The 21,575-nt window shown below is 34.9% G+C and overlaps 1 protein-coding gene across 2 annotated transcripts in view; it reads right to left on the bottom strand.

Moving 5' to 3' along the window:
- Positions 1 to 2,134: 2,134 nt before the first annotated feature.
- Positions 2,135 to 21,575, bottom strand: part of TBC1D15 (TBC1 domain family member 15) — a 37,030-nt gene continuing 17,589 nt past the window's right edge. For both annotated transcript variants that reach the window (XM_027679719.1, XM_027679718.1), the window contains exons 6-17: positions 19,882 to 19,981; positions 18,706 to 18,903; positions 17,048 to 17,176; positions 15,140 to 15,243; positions 14,755 to 14,849; positions 13,226 to 13,342; positions 10,391 to 10,491; positions 9,583 to 9,682; positions 9,206 to 9,303; positions 4,908 to 5,024; positions 4,212 to 4,298; positions 2,135 to 3,537 (exon numbers count right to left, since the gene is read on the bottom strand). In XM_027679719.1, the coding sequence (XP_027535520.1) occupies positions 3,331 to 3,537; positions 4,212 to 4,298; positions 4,908 to 5,024; positions 9,206 to 9,303; positions 9,583 to 9,682; positions 10,391 to 10,491; positions 13,226 to 13,342; positions 14,755 to 14,849; positions 15,140 to 15,243; positions 17,048 to 17,176; positions 18,706 to 18,903; positions 19,882 to 19,981 (1,453 nt within the window). In that variant the 3' untranslated portion in view covers positions 2,135 to 3,330. The remainder of the gene's footprint in view (positions 3,538 to 4,211; positions 4,299 to 4,907; positions 5,025 to 9,205; positions 9,304 to 9,582; positions 9,683 to 10,390; positions 10,492 to 13,225; positions 13,343 to 14,754; positions 14,850 to 15,139; positions 15,244 to 17,047; positions 17,177 to 18,705; positions 18,904 to 19,881; positions 19,982 to 21,575) is intronic.

Below are 21,575 nucleotides of genomic sequence, written 5' to 3'. Positions count from 1 at the left end.
CAAAGATTTTAGGAAAAATCTTGTTAGCAACAAAATTGGGCTTTGTTGAACATCAACACCTTAACTGTAATTAATCTACAGATCAAAACAAACACATTGCTAATACAAAAAACATCACAGTATCTCTACATCTGATTCTGAAAGCAATCAGGACCCATTGTGACATATATATATATATATATATATAACATATATAGTCTTAAATTCCTTAGGAAGATTACCCACAACAACCAATACAAAACCTCCACACCCAACATGGGTTTGAAGGCCACTGGCTCTGACATTCAATGTGTGCAAACACAGTCACTGTAGGTGAACAGGACTGGCACTACTCAACGTAACTGAAGTCCTAAGCGATTACTGTGGGCAACTTAGAATCACCTTTTTATAGTTTTCAACCTCCCAGTATCAAAACCATTCCATAAACATTAATATTAGTCCAAACTTGCAAAAACCTCCACCTATTCACCTTTTTTTAAGCTATCATCTTGCCCACAAACAGAAGAAAACATCAAGAATGTATTTTCAAAACAAATAAAATTGTCCAAACAGACAAAAGAAAAAGGTCTGTCTTAAAAAGAACTTACATAAATGTTATTTTCCCCTTAGAACAGATAACACTGGAAAACTGCTGTGACTGAAAAGTATTAAATTTTAAATACTTGCCCCCAAAAGATAATTATCTTGAAGTCAAGCATTAAAACGCAAAACAGGTTTGCAGGAACTATACAAGTATTGCCTCTTTTATAGTCTGACAACTGTAACAAAAACTGTGTTCAGAATTGGTTCATATTTATTAATTGTAAGCAATCTAGGTCATTCACATACAAAAGAAATTTGCACATCCTGAACCTTCAACCCATGGCATTTCAGCCATCATGATCCTCATTAAGGCCTCACAGCATTTGTAGTCTCCACTTAGACTAAATCCATCCCTAACAATCAGGAATAATTTCGTGGACAATGAGGTTCCTTTTGCAACTCTTGGCAAGGCTGCTTGTCAGCAGGAAGAAAACTACAGATAAGGAATGCTGCAAGGGGCATTGAATCTTATTGCTGGGAAGCAGAACAAGCCTACCTACCCAAGCCTTTCACAGCAGCTGCTGCTCACTCTTAATTCAGGAGCAACCTTCTCATCTTCACATCAGAGTGCTTAATACAAAGGGAAAAGATCAATAATTATACCCCAAAAAGAAAGGCAACTTTTACTTTAAGGGCTGGTAGTCTTTCTTAGCAGCCATAGCTGTAATTCTAACAAATGACAGAGTTCCACTTGAATAAGCTTTTCCTAAACATTTGAATATTCATGTTCAGTCAATTATGGTTTTCTTCAAGATCTTAGTGTCTTGCATATAGTTTTTTATAGCTGTATATCCTGAATAAGAAAGAACCATGCATAATTAGCTGACAGGCTTGCCCACTGCATTTCTGTTGTAGACATTTCCCTCCTCCTTCCATAGTTTCGTTTAACATAATTTTTGATAAAAACATTTTGCAAGTACACTTCAAAGTGAACTAGGTGCTCCAAAAAATAAACTTGTTTGCTGTATTTGAACCAGTGTTGAATATCTAAGTTCTAATGCCTTTCTGTATTCTATGCCATATTAAATTTAACTGCCAAGAAGTACAATGCTTACCAGTGAACAAAGGCATCACGCTTCACAGTAATTTCCTGAACAGGAAATGAAAGGCTACAGATAACGCTGAGCTGTGAATCCCTGACTTTCACTGCATAAGATTCAAGTTCTTATTAACTGATGAGAGATAGCACATTGACAATATTAAAACCAAAATCTATACCAATTCAGCTGTCCAGTTTGTTCACAACTGGTGAGAGAAGTTTAATCGGCTCCCAAATTATTGTAACAAATTGATTTATCTATTAAAGCCTTTTTGTATTACTTATATTTGCTTAAGATGGCACAAATAACATTTGTAAAAGTAAACTGCTCCAGAAGAAAAGAAAGCTCCGCCATATCCCACACATCAACAGCCTAGAGAGGAAAGGTGTGTTCCACTCTGTAATATACTCCCACTGCCTTTCATTACTAACAAAATATATAATATCCATGGACTAACCATTAGCTCCCCCCTCCATCTCATGTTCTTATATCAACAACCAGACAACTAGATGTTTTTCTCTAAATATGATTTAATTAAAAACACTAAATCAGCTTTGACTTTTATTTTATATATGTACAATAGTTACCAAATAATGAATACACTTAATCAATTACGTTAAATTTCACATAACATCAAAGGACATCAGCGTGGCATGGAATAAGCTCAATGCCTTTTGCAGATACAAAAAAAAGCATTAATGTTAATTGTAATTATTATTTTGGTTTGTGGTTTGTTGGTTGTTTTTTTTATAACCTGCTTATTAATTCTCCAAATAATGTTGCCATACAAAACAGTGTAAGTATTTAATTGATCAGTTAATATATTAGCAAATATGAACATTTGTAAAGTTTGCAAGAAATCAATTGCAAAATTACCTCAAGTGTAGAACTAAATGTATTCACATGAAAGTTACCTGCAGTTAGAAAAATTTTGAAAGAGAGCCCAGGTTGGAGCTGTGCATTAATTTGGTCAAACTGATTCATATGAATGAACAGTCAAGTTTATTCCGATATTGAAAATATTACTATCCTTTTTATTATTCACAAACATTTGTGTATATAGTGTGTGTATGTGTGTAAATATATATAGGTATATATAAAGTGAAGATATGTTAATGTAAAAATATACTGTTCATCCGCTCCCAATTACACAAAATTCGGTATTTGGACATTAAACTGCGTAAGTATGAATGTCCATTTCAAATCTACATTCAACCAGCAACAAATACTTAGAAGTATTTTTGTAAACATTTGAGATAGGGAAAATCCATTTACAAAACAATCTTCCTTTAGCACATCAGCATCTCTTCAGCTTGAAAATTTTGTACAGCAGCTTCAGCTGGCATATTGTGAATCTGCTCAAATCAAAGAGCTCACACTGTCTTAGATCAATAAGTGTGAAAGCTCAGCAAATGCAGAATTTTCAAATCCATTCTTAATCACCATCCATTTCCAGTTTTCCAACAAAAACAAAATGCACTTGGCTACAAAAATATTAAGGAATGTTATTGAAAACAAAAGGCTATCTTGGTAGAAGAAACTACAAAAATAGTTGAGTCATGTTGTAAAGCTTTAATGCAAGAGCATTACAGTACAGATTTTCTTTACAACCTTAAAGCTTAATCAACACCAAATTTAAATATCCATCTCTCAAGTGCTTGAAAAAATGTGCTCAGTAAAAGTCTTTCTTCAACGTAACCAACTGAAGTTACGCAGGTGTCAGGCTCTGCGTCTCAGACATCTGCTGAGTGCTGTCTTGTGTTCCATTGGCAGCAATTACAGGTGTTGAGATACTCTGATATAACGACGTTGGACAACTCAACTCAGCTCCGCTTTCATCCTCTCCAGTATCTGAATCTGGTGTTACAGAACTGCTTTCTATACCCAGAATCTCACTAACTGCTTGAGGCAATTCCTGGAAAGGAGGAGGCAGGAGAAAATATTAAAAATCACTGTAATAAAATGAAAAAAAGTTAATAACAGCAAGGTCCCCCTCTGTCCGTCCTGCACCCCCAGTAACTAATCATTCATCTCAATTTAGCTGTACTGAAAGCTACTCTCTCAGCATTACTTGCATTAGTTATCATCTTCTGTAGCTGCTTTTCAAAAAGATAGCAAAGGGAACAGGCTCAAGAATCAATTCCCACTTAACAGTATTATCTTCATTACAAAAATAAAAGTCTAATCAATTATTATAATTACACTTCATGTTATTGAAATTAGTTTTATCAGGTTACCCATTAGTTTCTGCCTAATAAGTCTGGTATGCCTAATAAGTCAGCAATGCACCTTTGAACTTGTTTTCTTGAGCACACTGAACATCAAATTTCTTGCAATGAGGTTATCTAGTGAGAGTTGAGAAATCACAACCAAAATGCACAATCCAGCTTTCCACCAGTGAACAGTATTAGTCTATAAAATCAATCACTCTTGCTTACAGACTTTCAGAATATAGGTGCTGCATAGCTACAGAACATCCTTTATTTAGGCATTTAGTTATTTCACAAGTCATACATGAACACTTACAGCTAACTACATACTTTTACTGTCTATAAATATTCACAGTAGATATATTCAAAATATCTTTACCTTGCAATTCATCATCTGCATGGAAATTGCTTCTGCTTTGCAGAGTATATATTCCACATCAATTTTCATTGACAGTTCATTGATATGCTAAAAATTCATTCACAAAGGATAGTGAGATAAATGGTAAGTATGCTTTACTGCAAAATACACTGCATATAAGTATCACCTTATAAGCCTGCCCTTAAGCTATGAAATGCTAGACATAGTGTATTTGCTTTAAGAAATGACTACTCAAAGATATAGTCTGCAATGGCTGGCTTTCACCAGTATCCAAGATCTGCAAGAGGAATCCATGGTACTTCTAAATGTGACAAACTATCTAGGCCTCCTATGTACTTCCCCCAGCTCACACTTTCAGAGATAAATTAGATGACAGAAGACAAAGTTAAGATTAAACATACTAAGCAGTAGTCTGAGGGGAAGAACCATTTTCCATCTGATAATGATCTCATCACTAAACAGACATCCAATAAACCATTTCGAAAGCATGGACGATAGACAATCAGTTGACATTCAACCTCTTAGAAAATAGTATGCATCTTTTCCTCCCCCAATATAAACCACAATCATATTGCATTAACTGCAAAATGTTAATTAATATTTAATATCCAAAACACAGCCCCATACTAGCCACTAGTAAGACAATTAACGCTACCCCAGCCAAAACCAGCACAATAACGCATAAGAATTCAATACCTTTAATATGTCATTAAAGTCATAATGCTTGTCCATTATTTGCTGTTTTTCAGATTCTAGGATAGCACAACAAAGGAGAAGATGAAAATTTTGACAAGGCAATTCTGTCCACATGACCTGTTAAAATAAACAAAACACATTTGAAATGCTTATACTTCTCCTGTGAAGAGAAAAGCAGTTCTTAGCAAATAAATAAGTCCTCAAGCCGAGTTGCTTAACTAACAATAAACTGTTTTTGAAAGTCATTAAGCATTTGTACAATTATTTGGGATTTTTGTTTTGGTCCATTAGTGATAACTGCAAGTCTGAGTCACCAAATGCTTATCTGGTTCTTTAAGACTTCTGTGTCTACCACGTTGTCCATTATAATGCTATTAAGCTGCTTGAGCTTGTGGTCTCGTGAATGTGTGTTCTGCCTCAGCTCATGTGAAACAGAAGTAATTAAAACTAAAAAATTATTAGTGTCTTCAATAAGTGTGAATTGGTAGCAGTGTGTCATGCTCAGCAATACCTTCAGAATGTTCCTATGGGTTATAAACAAGGTGATAAAAGTTGTTCCCAATCCTTCCACTAGAAGATCCTAAAGACATGTACATGCAGGTATTGGGGGTGAGTGGGTGTTACTTTCTGACTGCAGACACACTAGCTTTTGGTCCCGTGAAGGACACAATTAACCATTCTCAAGTTCACTGGGACTAAAATGTGCAACCTCAGTACTAATACCCTATTTTAGCAAGTTCAGGAAAATCTTTTTAAAAGAGTACTTGAAGAGAATGTGTGTGGTGGGCAGAAAGCTGGAAAATAGTTTTGACAATAAAACCAGAAAGAACAAAAATCTGTTTGCACAAATTGCTCTGACAAACAGATGCAGGATTTAAGACAATGGATTTAGTCTCAAAAAAGGCAGATAAGAAAGTAGACTCATGAGGATTCAGTTTTACTTAATTAGTAAAAATCTTTTTTCATCATTATTGATGGAGTACAGCCTTAAAACTGAGCAAGAGCTTACTTCTACTTGAACTTTTATCACTAGTACATGTAGCCTGTAAACAGAACTGCATAAATATGAAAGATATCCAAACCAGGTTCACCCAAAATAAGGTGCAATTAATCTTGAATGTTTTAATTAAGATTCAGTTCCTTCAGTCCAGAATTAAATTTTCCATCTTTTTCAGACATCCAATATTCTCTTAAAGCATTCTCACTCCAGCAAAAAGACTGGAATGCAAATAGGTTGATTAACAATAACAATTGAACAAAAATGCCTATAGTCTACCAACCTCAGCCTGTCTACACACTATTGTGTTGGGGTTTTTTAACTTCTACTTCATAAGGAAATACTGACAGCTGTACATTGATTTGGTTCAACATGAAATTGCTGCCAAAAAAAAAAATCCATACTTTTTGCTACCATTTTTGATAAACCTTTTGAAGTCTGGTGTGGAGCATGCACTTAAGTATATGAATACGTAACAGCAGCATTACAGAGTGCTGAAAGAATGGAAGAAAAGCAGCATTTAAATTATAAATATAAAATAATATCAAAATATACCACTTAAGAGTGATAACTCTTTTCTTATTATTTCTTTCTGATAAAGCTGTACAAGTAATTATGCATTTGCTCTAGAGCTACCTCAGCATCCATGAATATTTGTAATCAATACTAGCATGTATGCAAAGTAACTCACCACCAGGTCATTCTGACTTTATACTATGTGAGCAGTACTAGAATAACGCTGGAGGTAGGTGTGAGCTAGCTGAGTCATTTTGTTACAGAATTTTTCTTTTGGGATTCTTCTTTTTCCACCCAGCCTTCCTGCACCATCCCAAGAATGAAGCAACCCACTGTGCAACGTAAAGATTTAAGAGCTGGCTGGAATTACCAGGTGATATTGCCTGCCCCTCCAGTGTCAAGGAAGGACTGAACTGCTCTCAATCTTGGGACATCTAAGCAGCAGGTCAGTATGCTGTCTATCTGGGCTGAGTTTGAGAGACAATGCTAAAATGTAAACCCACCCACGGACACAGCAGTTTAACCCACCTTCATATTTCTGTAAGAAGGCATTGCACATAACATTGTAAATAACTGCAATCATGTGACATGTCACAGCTTATCCACACAAGGTAGAATGCCACCTCTCTATCACGTGCAACTCTGTCACAGAGCAATGGTACAACCACTCACATTTCCTACCACAATCTGATTATGGCTCTTGCTCATCAAGTGGGAGAGCTTGGATTTAGCCTCTACTCCAGCTGATGAGGACTGGTATCTCCCATCTCCAGGGTGAATGTCTAAGAACCAGTCTAGTGAAGAATCTTTTTCATTCATTTTTGAGATAAAACGCTGGAAGTCATGAAGCCAGTGAGAACAGGGAAAAACTGTCCAATGTGAACATACGAGTCAGAGGACAGAAACGGAGATCCACAAGAACACCCTGAAATTACCAGATCAGACGGAAAAAGCCCCAGAAGTTCTGGAACCTCAGATGGTACCTCTCCTTCCCATTCTACCCTCCACAAGTGAGTATGTCACAGGATAATATCGCCTTTAAATGGATTCTCTCAATACACATGCTATTACAAAAGAGTACATGAGTTTTGTTCAGACTGAGATACGAAAAAAAGCAGTTAATTTCTCCCTACTGATTACAATGCGAAAATGTCTCGTGCCTATAGCTTGCATATGTCCCACTTATACATATCCCTGATACCAGTGAAGCTGCATGGCTATGCACAGGAAAAAAACAACCCACTGTAAGCTGTACTTCAACTGTGATAAAGGTGACACTAGCTTTTACATAAAAACATCAACATAATGTCTTAATTAGTTTGCTTTAAAAAGGAAAACAAGATATTCCCTTTCCCATTCTATATCTCCTAGCAAAGAAATTTAACACTTGTAGTAAACATGATGTGCAGGAAGGAACCTACAAGACTATCATATCAATAGGTTTCCATCATCTTCCTAAGAGAGGAAAAAAACGCTTGAGAGAGAAATATAGTGTGTTTCTTTTCTCTATGCACACAAATACACACAATAAAACAGAGGTGATAAAAACAAACCAGCCTAGGACTATAAGTTGTAAAAATACTGTCATCATCAACTTAAAAAGAAAAATTACTGTTTAAAAAAATACTGAGAAGATAACATAATACCGGGGGTAAGAGATGAGTAAATTTCCCCACCGAATCATTATCCTTTATACCTTGGCATAAGAGAATTCTTTTGGTACATATTGGTTTCCTTATTTATGAATGTTATTCGTAAACTTTTCCATCATCTGGTTAAAATACCACCTCAATACTCTATGATAGTAAATTCCACCAACTGATGACAAAAACCTAAAAAAATATTTACTTTAGACAGTTTTAAATACTGGTCCTCCTCTTTATGTGACTCCTTTTTCATTAGTGGAAAAAGTGAATAAAAACATCAACATTATTTTTCATTATATTACAAACTTTATGCATCTGAGCCCTTCTTTTCATTACCCTTCTGTTCCCCAACACGTGTGATGTTATGTCCTAGAAAATACTCCTTCCACTCATCTGAACATTTATTCTCTTGTTTTGAGTTTTCAGTGGATGCAGTGCCCTTGCTAAATGCATCTTAGACAATAAACCTGTACTACTGACAAGACTTCTCAATTTTCTTGGAACAAAGACTTGAAAAGTGTTCAACAAAAATATTAGTTCATCTTAATTATTCCATCCTATCCCAATATTGCCTAAATCAAAAAGGATCTCAGTAACCTGGATTTATTGGAACTTCAACATTTTCATGTTTTACATCATGTTTTTGGGCATCATAAGGCCTTATCATCAAGATTACCTAGATCTTCTGACATCATCCTCCTTATGGTTTTGGCTAACACAAATTACCCTGACAATGCTTTACTCCACTTAATCTAATAAAGTCCTACCAATACCAAGGAATTAATCAAACACATATACACAAATGCTCTTTCTTCTAGCATGAACTGTTTTCCATTAATAGTGAACTGGTACTCTCCAACTTACACTCATGAGTCTGATGTGAAGGATCCTGTCCAAATCTTTTTGAAAAAGCCAATTTATCCCCACCAGCTCCAATAAGTGTTTTTTTTATTATCTTCCCAAGTTGTTCTTTTGGCTAAAAAGTCATAAAATATGCTCATTTGTCCTCAGATCATTGCACTAAATATTTGATTTTTTTTTTAAATCTAACAGAGTATTAAACACTTCACAGTATGATCCACACTTTTGTTCTAAAGTCCAAAAACTGCTGGAGTTTGTGTGATGAAATATCTCCTTACCTCCCAGAGTCGAAGAATATCTTGAAAGCTAAATTCCCTTTTGAATCTGATGAGAAGCCACCGGAAGCAAAAATAAAGGTAGCCTGAGTCTTGAGATTCTAGGAATAAGAGTGTTATATTTCATAAACACCAAATTTGGTTAAGACAACAGGTGAAAAAAAAATAAACAAAAACCCCTCCCACTCTACAGGTATACATTCATACCACTTATTTTAAAGATGGTAGCCCCTTTTCAAAATCAAAGATATTTGCTGGAGGATGGCATATTTTTAAAATTGACCCTGTTTTTCAATAGGCATGGAGCTATTAATTGTGCCATCAATGCACACAGAATGCAGTAAGCTGTTTCAGTTATTGTGCATGAATAATACACCTACCTAAGTAACTGCAAAATCCACTGTCTAGCAAACGAAGCAAAGTACTCAGTTGAATTAGTTGTGTCTTCATACCCTGCATCTGTTCTTCAAAATTCTGATGCTGTATGGAATAAAATATTAGCACTGTCATTTTTATTAACTCTATGATAATTTTGAGATTTGCAGCTATTTTTAAATTTTAAAAAAGTTTTGTTATTGCAACAATGATTCTCATCCTTTCGGTATTTAACATATGGATATTTAACCATACTTCTATCTAATGAAATGTCTGCCTTTTACTGAGAAGTTTAACTAAAGCAATGAACTCTATTTCTTTGCTAGCACTTTTGTATGTAATAAATGTTAGTTTAAATCAGTCCAAGCTCTGTACTTCCAAGCAGCATAACTGCACTCAAACCAAAAAGACAACTTGTTTTTTTACAGTCACATTGTTTTGCCACATGCACATATAAGCTTCAGTTTGTGGAAAGTCTAAATTGCATTTAATAAATACCAAAAGGCAGGTATGACAGGGAACAATTATCCTGAACTAAATCCTGCTTAAGACTTCCAATAAATACAACTTTGTCTGTGATGGCTTTGAGTTACTTCAGAATTCTTAAGGAGACAAGTTTGTCTGTATTGCACAGCAATAGTATTGCAAACCCACTGCAATCTGTAACAATCAGAAAAAGTATGTTGACTCCAAACATAAAAATGACTGCTTTAAAAGAATTCAAAAAACCCAATGCAATTTATAAAATACAATTAACTCCAAATGCTATCTGTAGCTTATCTGTTTATGTGGACTAAAAAAGCCTTATTTTACCATTTGATCCATATATGATACGAAGCACCAAAAGGCATCTACTTCATTCTCCATAACATACAAGACAGGTGACAGCAAGTCGCTCATCCCCTGCACATAACCTTGATGGAGAAAAAGGAGGAGGAAAAAGCAGATAGGAATTTAAAATCAGGAGTTAAATAGTAATTTTTCAAGCGTGATGAATGACTGCTAAGCATTCCAAGTTTGTACAGATACTGTAATTCTACAATTCAACAATGATTTTGTAATCCAGAAGATCTAATAAGATTTATTAGCTATTTCTGCCAATCTAAAGAGAACATGAAGCAAACACATTGTTCTAGTAGTAGTTAAAATATGTACAAACTGAGCTGACATCACAATAGATTTTTAGCAAACGAGTTCGCATTTAGAGCTCAGGAACATATATCGATATTTTTAAGAAGATTAAATATATACCTTTCACCATCACAAATACAAACTTGTATATCGTTTCCTTTCTATCTGTAATTGGTTGCCTTCAAGACATTTAAAACTTTCTACTGTCTTCCCACTCCTCCACCCACCCCCAACTGAAGATTTTCATCTCAAATTAATTTAAAGAGATGTTGAGTTTCAATTCCAGGAATACATAGTGCAACAGCTTTTATGAAGAAAATTTCACACTTTACACCTTTTCTTTTTTTCTGGCACTGAATATGCTTTAAGGATTCCTTTATTTAGGGAAGTAGGGACTGTTCTGCTTGGATGGTACTTTACACCCAAGCCTAAGACTATTTGTGTAACCAAGTAGACAACAACAAAGAATACTACGTATCAAAGCGAGGAAGGGAATTAATGGCAAAGTATTGCTTGCAAGAAGCACAAAATATATCTAGACCTGATTCAAGGAGTGCTTTTACGTTTCTGTGCCTAGAAGTGGCCAATCAAGTTCATACCCCCTAAAAAGCACTTGCATGCCTTATAAGAAAAGCTTCTACTTAACAGAAGGAAATGCCCAATAAAGCATATAATTTTTGCAAACAGCTGTAACATTTTAGTAGTATATAAAAGTTCACGATTTTATAGCTTTGTAGTGCTTCTTCCAGCTTTCTTGTTTTGAATTAACAGTCCAATTAAGACCAGAAGACAATGATTTTTACAGATCATTTTTCCCCTTCTTCATGACTCTTCCAATTACCTTATCACTGATGCTAGTGTCAGCTTATCTACTGCCTTACTGCTGACCTCCCTAAGTAAGAGAAGATAATTAATGTGTATGCCTATCATCAGTGGTTGGTTCAACGTGACATTTCTCAGTTGGCTGACTCCATTTCTTAATGATGTAATTGTAACTGAATAACTGAAAAGAGGATTAGAGTTAATGACTGAAAATATGGAGCAGGTGTGAGAAGAACAAGTGTGAGAATAGAACAAGTAACATCAAAAAGATAAATAATTGAAAGGTCAAAATTTCAAAAAGTTTTATTCCCCATACATTTAATACTATGGCCAACTAAAAATAAATTCAAAGAAAATTCTGTTCAAGACAGTTGAAAAGTCTCTTACATAATAAAAACAGTTTAATTAATGCAGACTTAAGGAATTTATTCAGAAAAATATTGTATCAACAGCTGTTCTGTCCCCTTCCCTCTCTGGCACAGTTTGTGGCATTATATAGATCTCTCTACAGCTGCTGTCGAAAGATTAAGTGCAGTACTGCACCAGCACTTGAGTAGCTTAGAAGCCTTGGACAGTTACTATGTCAAATTTACTATATTTCCATTATTATTATTCTTGCTTGTTTATAAAACAAAATACTTATCCACATTTAAGCTGTCTAAACAATGTTTTTAATAGAGTGGGTGGTGAATTTGCTTTTATTTCACTTAAAATGTCACTGTGCATTAATGCAGGTTGAAATGTGGAAAGATGGGGAACAGAGAGACATGTTTAAACCATCTCAATCAGTTTTGGTTTTCTCCTTTTTCCAGCCAAAGATCAAGAACTCTAAAGACTTTCAGAAAGGACAAAAGCTAACAAGAACTAAAGCTCTGCAGCATGTTTACTAGCAGTTAAAGATTTATTCCTACTTTCTGTCTTCAAAATCTGGCACAAAGTGGGCTTTTTGAACACCAAAACTTTTCTGAGACAGAATACCAAAAAAACCTCCCAAGTATACAACAGCAAAATGTCATGCCATGAGTGGAGGGGGAAACAGCTAGAAGTATGTTTTCCCTCCCTCCCAAGACAGTTAACAAAAAGCCAAGACTTAGGTATCACATTAACACTGTGATTAAAGCAAGATGTTATATGCTCTTCCCTCTGCAACAGATGCATGCACTAAAGCGTAATTTTTGACAGATTGCTAAGTGCAATCCTCAAGAACCAGCTTTTAAAATATTCACAATGACACCATGTTTACAAACAGCTGGTTCAGCATGCTGAGCTTTAATTACAGCAGTGGCAGCTTGTTTATAATTTTTACTGATATATCAGTCTTAAAAATGAATATAACACTCAAGCTCCGAAGACCCTAACCCATTTAAAACTCTGAAAAAAGAAATAAGGAAAAAAAAAACAACCAAAACCAACAAAACCAACAAAAAACCCCCACAACTAGGTCTATCCTGAAGACAAACTGCCACTTAATTTCCAGTCCCACCTCAGCTGATGAATTCAGATGTCTGCAATAAGCATCAAATGGAAGAGAGGAAGAAAAGCTGAACAAAGTCATCTACATTATTAAATACAACTCTTGGCATTTACAAAAAACATTGTAATCAATACAAGTCCAATTTTATTAAGGACTTAACATAAGCAAAGTTGCCCATCAGAAACCAAAAAGGCTTTTACATTCAGATGGACACAACTTACCTAAGTCAAAGTCATACATGCAATAGGTCATCAAAATATCGTGAAGTAAAATCAGTCCTGGATTATCTTCACCTTCGTAGAATTTATTTGTTCGATCTGTCCTGTTGACATCTTTTTCTAAGAAAACAGTCCAGATTTAAAAACATTTTCAAAACCAGTTCTACAAAGCCAGTACCAAATAAATTCAGAATGTTTAAGCTGCTGATTTCTTCCTCACAGTGTTGCAAAGCTTTGAAGTGTTTGAGACAACTGCATAATTGAAAGTCATTGCAAAATAAAGAATATTTTAAAAGAAAGAAAATCCTTCCTATCTGCAATAAAAGGATTTGCTTATAAACATATTTTAAAGCTTTCTGCCTTTATTTTTGTTAATACATTTTATGGCAAAATTCCTGATTATAATTCAGCAAAAATGTTTTACATTTATGAGGATTAAGAAAAATTTTATGTGAGCTAGCTATACAATGCCAATTATGAATACTTAATGCGATGCAGCATAAGCCATAGTTGGAAAACTACCACATGATCAGCTTGAAGACACTGTGATAGTTCATGACAGTATGTTAACAAATCCTGTTTAACAAGTTCCTATAACTTACAGCGAGATGAAACTGCTCTTTCATCAGGCAGTTTTGATGCCTCAAACATACCAAGCACACAGTATAGTCTTTAATAATCTGAAATTCAAAACTGATGTCATGAAATCAGCAAAATTTTGAATGCACTTTGATAAAAGGAGTATTTTGTAGTTTTGGATCTATTTTACAATATAAGCCTAATATTATCACCTACATTTCAAATACTTAAAAAGTAAAAAAATTGCTTCAACAGAAACAAGCAACTGGCCTTTTTTCAACTCCGAATATTACTTTTTTCTGTTATAACTCTCTAAAAACATAGTTTACTAACCTACCAAGACTCTGACCCTTTCAGCTTGCCTGTTGAATAACTGTCTGAAATAAATTTAGTCTACATCTCAGAATAACACAAAAATCTTGTCCTGCCTCCTGAAGTAACTATTTAGTAATCCTAAAGATTGGTGCCCAGATATCACTAGCAAAGAGGATACAAACTGCTATTAGTCAGCATAATTTCATGAAATTTTTAAAAGTAGATATAAAACCCTGCAAGTCAGAACACACATACACAAACCCCTGTAAGAAATTATAAAATATGGACAGACACATTTTCACTGTCTTATTGGATGTCATTATTTTAACAACATTTCTGGTAAAAACAAATCATGGCATAACAGAAAATGAAGAGCCTTTTGTTATCAAATAAAGGAAGTTTAAAAATCCAGCCATTTTGTAACACTAATGTGTAAAGCTCTGAATTACTCTAGTTAAAAAAGATTTAGTGTTAAGTATATAACAAAGTTTGGAAACCTCTGGAAAGAGAAACGTGATAGTTTTTAGTGTTTCTACATACAGGTTCCGCAAAAGGGTACATTTTTTCAACTTCATAGTTGAAGTGTGTAGAAGTGTGTGAATTTGTCCAGTTAGGTATATTTCTAAATCTAAATTTACCTATAAGACTTCGGTAATCTCTTAATCTTGAATTTCTCTTTTCCTGTTCCTCACTGACAGATTTCCACTGCAGTTTCATCCTGAAATATTCATCCCTGAAGAAGAAAGATAATTTTGAAATCAAAACATTCTCAATTATTACATTTCTTTTATTTTTTTAATTTAAGCATTCATTCCATTTGTTCTTTGACATAAATGGTTATATAATCACCCTGGTTATATAATATTTTTACTTTAATATAACAATAATTCTTAAGGAAGTCTCACATGCTTCTTGCATTCTGTAATTTTAGCAGCTTCTTTCAACATTCCAAAAAGCTTTTTATCTTAAGAAAAGATGCAGCTTTTACATTTATTTTGTAACAAAAAAAATCACTGTACTCACGTTTTCCTTTTCTGCAGATTTGCTCTCTCTTCTTTAGAGCTATTCCAAGGAAAATACCCCAAAAGAAATTTCCATGCCTCCTTTCTTAAAGTATGGCAGAGACCCTAGGGGAAAATGGATATGAAATATCAACAAAATACTATTTTCATATTGTGAGGAAAAGTTCCTAAAGCTATACAACACTTCTCAAAGTAACAACTTCATAGAATTTTTATATGTTGGTTTCTTCTTACAGTGTAGCCAAATCTCATGTGCTAACTAGGTATCACATCTGGAGAAAATGGACAGAAGAGAGTATGATTAAGCAAAAACTGTAGAAGCACTGGATTCATACTCAGATAAAAAAGCAACCTTAGAAAATAATTTTCTCCCTATATTTTTGCTTTGCTGCTAGGAATAAAAAACTTACAGGCATCAGAGACTTTAGAAAGAAAAAAAATACCTTTAAAATGTGTGTATTTAATTATCATGCTGCTTAACTGCCAAATTTCTGGTCTTGCCACAAACTGATCATGAGCACTAGGCTTCCATATATTTATTTTTTTAAATAAATATTTTCACCTAACAAGACATGGCCAACCTTCAGACCAGTCTTCCATTTAAAGCTACCAGTGTCCACTCAAGAACAGTGTTTGTCAGGAATCTCTCCAAGTAATGCTCAACATTTGTAGATGACAAAGCTGTAGATGTACTGGCTAATCACAGCCCGCTCTCATCAAAGGAGTTTCTTTAAACTCCTGTAGTACAGTCGTAAGAATGAGGTACTTTTGCTATGAGAGTCCCCAGTTTACCAGATCAAGGCCGGCTTGATTCCTCACTATATTTCTTCATTTAGCAATCATCCCCTACAAAAGTAAGTAGCAACTAGAACTTTTCCAGTAACAGGCCAACAGTTTAAGAGATGCATTTTAACTTCTTTCAATTTTTTTTTCTTTAGTCAGGATGTGCACTTAATGTACTGGAAGTTATTGCGATCTTAAGTCACAAATAAAATAGAGCACTCACTCCTCTGGCAAGGGGAGAGATAATAGGAAAACGGGCTACAGGAAGAACATATTTGTAGTAATTCTCATGATTGTGAAAGGGCCTTAACTGGGCACCTCGGGCACATGAATATTAAGAAACAGTCACAGAAACCAAAAAGGGCCTCCTTTTCACTCTACCCTCTTTACAGTACATTACTTAATATATATAGGTCTTTTAAAAACCTGTAATATCAACATTATCATTCTCTACTTCTGTTCAAACAGACCGCATGCTTGCAAATATGCATCAATACACACATAATGAATGCACTAAGGCAGCTGGATTCCCACCAAAAAATAGAAATATTAAAGTAACATTAGGTAGAAAAGCCACAGGACATAACTACAGTTTTTAAAATTTCCATCACTGAGACTAAATTCAGATTCATATTGCAAAACCCTCAGTTCAATTAAAAATATCAGCAAAAGTGTTTAGGACTGCTCTGACGAGGGTCAAATCCAGGCACACTCTCGGGCAAAAAGAGAAGTTTTTGCTGGAGAAGGATAAGAAAAAAAAAAAATTTAAAAGAAAAGAATAAACCCAATATCCTAGCACTAAAGCACTGGTCTTTTCCTGAAAGCCACTTTGCTTTCTTTTCTTTATCACTTAAGCCTCTGTGTTTTCAACTCATTCACTTCAGCTAGCCACCACAAGATCCCTCTCCTCGTAGTGCACTTTGTATGTCTGCAAGACTGCTGAGGTATACGTTAGCATAAAACCATGCTTTATGAAGTCTCTAATAGTACTGACCGGGTCATGCTCAAAGTCCTGCATAAAGCATTACAAGTATAATGAAAACAGCATAACCATGGTTTGGGAAGGAAAGTAAAAGGAGCCAGAATCATAACATAGGTCTTTCTGAAATTTAGAAAAACAAGTTACCCCTTTGAATATCGATCGCTTTATGTAGTCCACATCTAAAATTCTTCCTTCAGAATCCATATTCTTAGCCCACTCTTCAGCTGACACAGGCTCTCTTCTACTAACTTCAGGCTGTTTTCCTAGATCGATCTGAAACACAAACAAACACATTATATGAATCCCAACAACGTGTTTCAGTAGTTTCAAACAACTGCACAAAACTGCCCAAATAGTTCTAAGCTTGCCAATTTCTTATATTCAGTGCAACAACATTTTCAAATGCACATACCTCAGTAGGAACTCTGAGGATCTAAGGCTGTGTCCACTTGAGCAGGAGTGTGGACCAACACAAGCAGATCTTTAGAGTAAGACACTCTGTACTGAAGACCTGGCTATACATGTTAATATTTCAGATTTTGGAGGATGTATGTGTGTTTTAAATAACCTTCTAGCTAGCTTCCCATAAACTAAAAACCTCTATGCAACCGGAAATGTATTAGGTCTGTGCAACTCAGCAAACAAGGACAATAGAGAACTTCACTTCAAAATCACATTCCTGATACACACTAGTGCATCTTGAGAGAACTGAAAAACGACTTGTGCTCAGAGATGCTATCCCCACACAGACCGCACAGTGTGATTGAGATCCATTTCAGTACACTTAAAGGCCTCTTGAGAAACCGCAAGACTGTATGTACTTTCAGAACTTCTAACACCCATCCAAAGTTTCAGTTTGTGGTTAGTATCTCTCAGATCCCAAATTGCATGTTTAAGCACAGCAGAATTCAGCACACAGTAATTCCTTACTTCCTACAAATATTTTTATGACAGCAAGCCCCAAACGAATTTGTGTTTCAACTCTTCAGAAGTCCAAGGCATTTGTCAGATTAAGACATATAGGTCAGTGTTATTTTCCGTATGTAACATTCCTTATACTTTTTCTCATGGATAAATTAACTGATTAAGTGCTAGGCAGCAACTTCCTAGAATTACATAGTTCAAATAGCTACTGCTAACATATTAACACTACCTTGAACTCAAGGAAAAACAAAGCATAAAACAGATAATGCTTTGGAAATATGTAAGCCACTTAAATAGTAATCACAAGCACTTAAAAATAAACCTTTTCCACCTATCTGTAAAAGACACCAACAGGAGCCCACAGTGATTCATGATCCAATTATAAGTTCATTCCAGCTTTGGTTCAAATCATATATAAATCTGTAATTTATACACCCTAGACATTAATCATCCAATTAAATACTTTGTTTTAATCTTAGCCCTCTTAAAAGAAACTGAAATGTTAAAAGTGATTAGGCAAAAAAGTTAGTTATTAATCCGCATTCCCCAATCTTATTTAACCTAAGCTCTGGCATCAGAGTAAACATAAAACATAAAATCGGATACTTTTTAAGGGAGTGACTCTAAGATAACTATAGTCACCATTTCCTTAGTTACAAACCTCTTTTCAAAGCAAAACTTGGACTTGCACGAATAAAAATGACGTATTCAGAAGTAACTGATGATGATCCTAACTCTTGTGAATAAATGGTAATGCAGCATGTACCACAATTGCATAAACAGTATAACTCTTCATAACATGCTTCAAGTCCTACCATTCCTTTAAAGGAGTGCATAAAAACAATCAATGCCTCTGTATCATGCATTTATACACTTACTCGGGTAATGACTTCAAATCCTGGTTCTTCCTGCTGATTTATCTTCAGCCCTGGAATAGTATCATGGATAAGGTCTGCCATCTCTGATGGTGGTCGCCTTTGATTTGATGGGTCACTTAAGCGGAAACTGTCAAAAACATAGTTTGTGACTTTGGAAAATCTTCCCATTGTTACGGTGTATGGATCTCTCTTCAATTTCTGTGTTGTAACAAAAAAAACAAGCAAAACACAAAAAGCCTCAGACTATTTGTAATTCTTGTACTCAAAGCAAAGCATCAGGGAAAGTCCCATAGGTCTCAAAGTTACTGAAGTTTCATGTATCAGTAGTAACACAGAGCAGTTATCACATGATTAAAAAAATATATCTTAAGTATGAAGACTGGATACCAGTGCTATTGGTAAGCCTGAGCTCTGTTATAGGACTGGATCAGATCTCCTGTTTACTTTCCAGTGATTAATGGCACAAAACATCCTTATGCCCAGTCACCCTACCTTCATAGAAAAAACACTCTGAGCCATCATGTACTCTGCTAGGAATCTCACATAAAATTTGATCTGACAACTAAATCCAGAAACTAATGTAATTCACTCATGAAGATTTTCTTTAACTAAATAGGTCAGTGGGTCAAAACTCTGGCCTCATTGAAGTCACAGAAAGTTTTGTTGCTGACTTTCAGCAGTTTTAGCATTAAAAAAAAGCCTTTTTTTAGGCAATATTGTCATCTTTGCTGCTGTATTTCCAGCATCCTTTCAAAAGTGTCAGAAAATATCAATGAAAAAATATTTAGTCAAAGAAAACTTTAAAAATTATAATTAATATGTTTTGGTAACAACTAAAATTTTTCCTTTTTCCTCTAAAATTTTCTCTACCCCAGTGTACAGAATCACAGAGAACATGAATAGGTTTGAAATAGTGCCACAGGGAAATAAGAAGTTATTAGATCATAGAAAACAACTTATTTATAAGTGTACTTTCTATAGCAGGCATTTGGTTTAGGATACAGTCAATGCTTCTACAATGGCATTATTATTGGTAATAATTAATAATAATGCCATAAATAGCATTGTTACTTCAATAATGGCATTAAATCATTATTCAGAGAATATTTCTGTGACATGGTAGGGTGGATTTTTTTAATGCATCTTCAGAATAAAAAATTGCAAGATAATACATACTTGTAATAAACCATATGACGGTTCATCAAGGAGATTTTCAAAAGACTGAGACAGTGACTTCTGAGTCTTCACAAGAAGAACCCGTTCATGATCTGGAGATCTGCAATAAAATTAAAAAAGGTTGTCTGGGCACTACCTTTATTTTCTGAATATATTTTTAGAACATTTACTGGTTTTTGAAGTCACATTTCAGGCTTTGTGGAAAAAAAAAAAAAAAGCAGATTTCATGCAAGATCACTCTTAGTCCTTAGCACAGGTTAACAAGCTAACGCTACACAGAACAGGACTTTAATTTTTCAAAAGATTAGTCTTTGCCATATTCATTATGAATTGTACTTTTTTGTTCTTTTAAAAATGAAGCTTTTAAAAGCTTTTGAGAAATTACTCTGGAAGATAACTCCATTTACCTGTAAGTGACAGAAGTTTTCTTCAATGATAGTTTTCTATTTTTGACAATGGACAAAGAGAAGATGTGACACGGGAAATATAGTGAGACACAGTCAGCCTCAACACAATATATGCTGAAATTCTTTTAACATAACAGAGGAAGTGAAAAGAGCCTATGTCACCCTATACAGTTTAGGAATTCTTTCTACTAGTTAGTAAATCTTACATTAAGGAATTACATTACATCAAGGAATACAAACTGGTTTTCAATGTATGGAAACACATCTATGCATTTCTAACCAAAAGTATTACAACAGACACTGACAGAATAATTCTAAGATTCATACTGATAGGAGCTTAAAAAACACCAGAGCCACTGTATTGTGAAACAGAACCATCTCAGTACAAATGTATTTCTGTGTAGACTCCAAAAGCTAAAGGAACACAAACCTAATTTGGCCTAACTCACTGTTTTGCTCACTCTCGTTCAATACAACATTTGCTTCTCGACAGGCTTGCACAGGCAGATGAAAACAACAACAAAGACAGTGGAACCATGCTGCTCCTAGTATTTAATCTGTTCTTTTGCTCTCACACCCTCTCCCAGTGCAATATCCTATTTTGTCTCCTTCTTCAGCACAGGCACCCCATCACTTCCTCAACTAGCTCCTCAATCACGAATTTACTGCTCAATAGGTGACAGAAGACAGAACAGCTCAGAAAGCAGGCTGACATTCAAGCCTTGGAGTTGGAAGTCAGACAGGAGAAAGCCAAGCACTTTGCCATCTGCCTGTAATCCATCACACAGACTCACATTTATAAAATACCTTTCTATTGCTCTCTCCCAAAGTTTAAATCCACTACTTCTAGTCTTTGAAAGAAAAATTACTTTTCTTTTTATTAGCACCTGCATCATCTACCATGTTATTGAAGTCAAAGATAAGAACTTTAATAAGCCTTATCTCTCTCCTGTTCCAACAGGACAGGACACTGTTAACACTGACGGATATGAAATGCAACAAGAGATCTCATTTTGAGACAGCCAGACACCATAGTCATAGTTCTGAGGCAGCAACGGTTAATGAAGCTGAACTGGCTTTTGCTAAAAAGCAGCACAGGGGCAAGGACAAGTCACATATTATATTTGCCTTAACTAAAAGAATGAAAACTTTGGACCGTATCTCCTTTTTGATTAAACGCTCTTTCTGGACAGTCAGGTGGGCATCGACAGATACTTAGGTAATGCTCAAAAATTTGTGAGCTAGACACTTTCTTAAACTTACTCATAATCCTGTGAGTTAGAAAAT

The sequence above is a fragment of the Neopelma chrysocephalum genome, unplaced genomic scaffold (assembly GCF_003984885.1).
Source record: "Neopelma chrysocephalum unplaced genomic scaffold, ASM398488v2 Primary Assembly neopelma1_59, whole genome shotgun sequence".
Classification (NCBI taxonomy): domain Eukaryota; kingdom Metazoa; phylum Chordata; class Aves; order Passeriformes; family Pipridae; genus Neopelma; species Neopelma chrysocephalum.
Note: the sequence above shows the minus strand (reverse complement) of the source record. Positions and strands in the feature narration are given on the sequence as shown.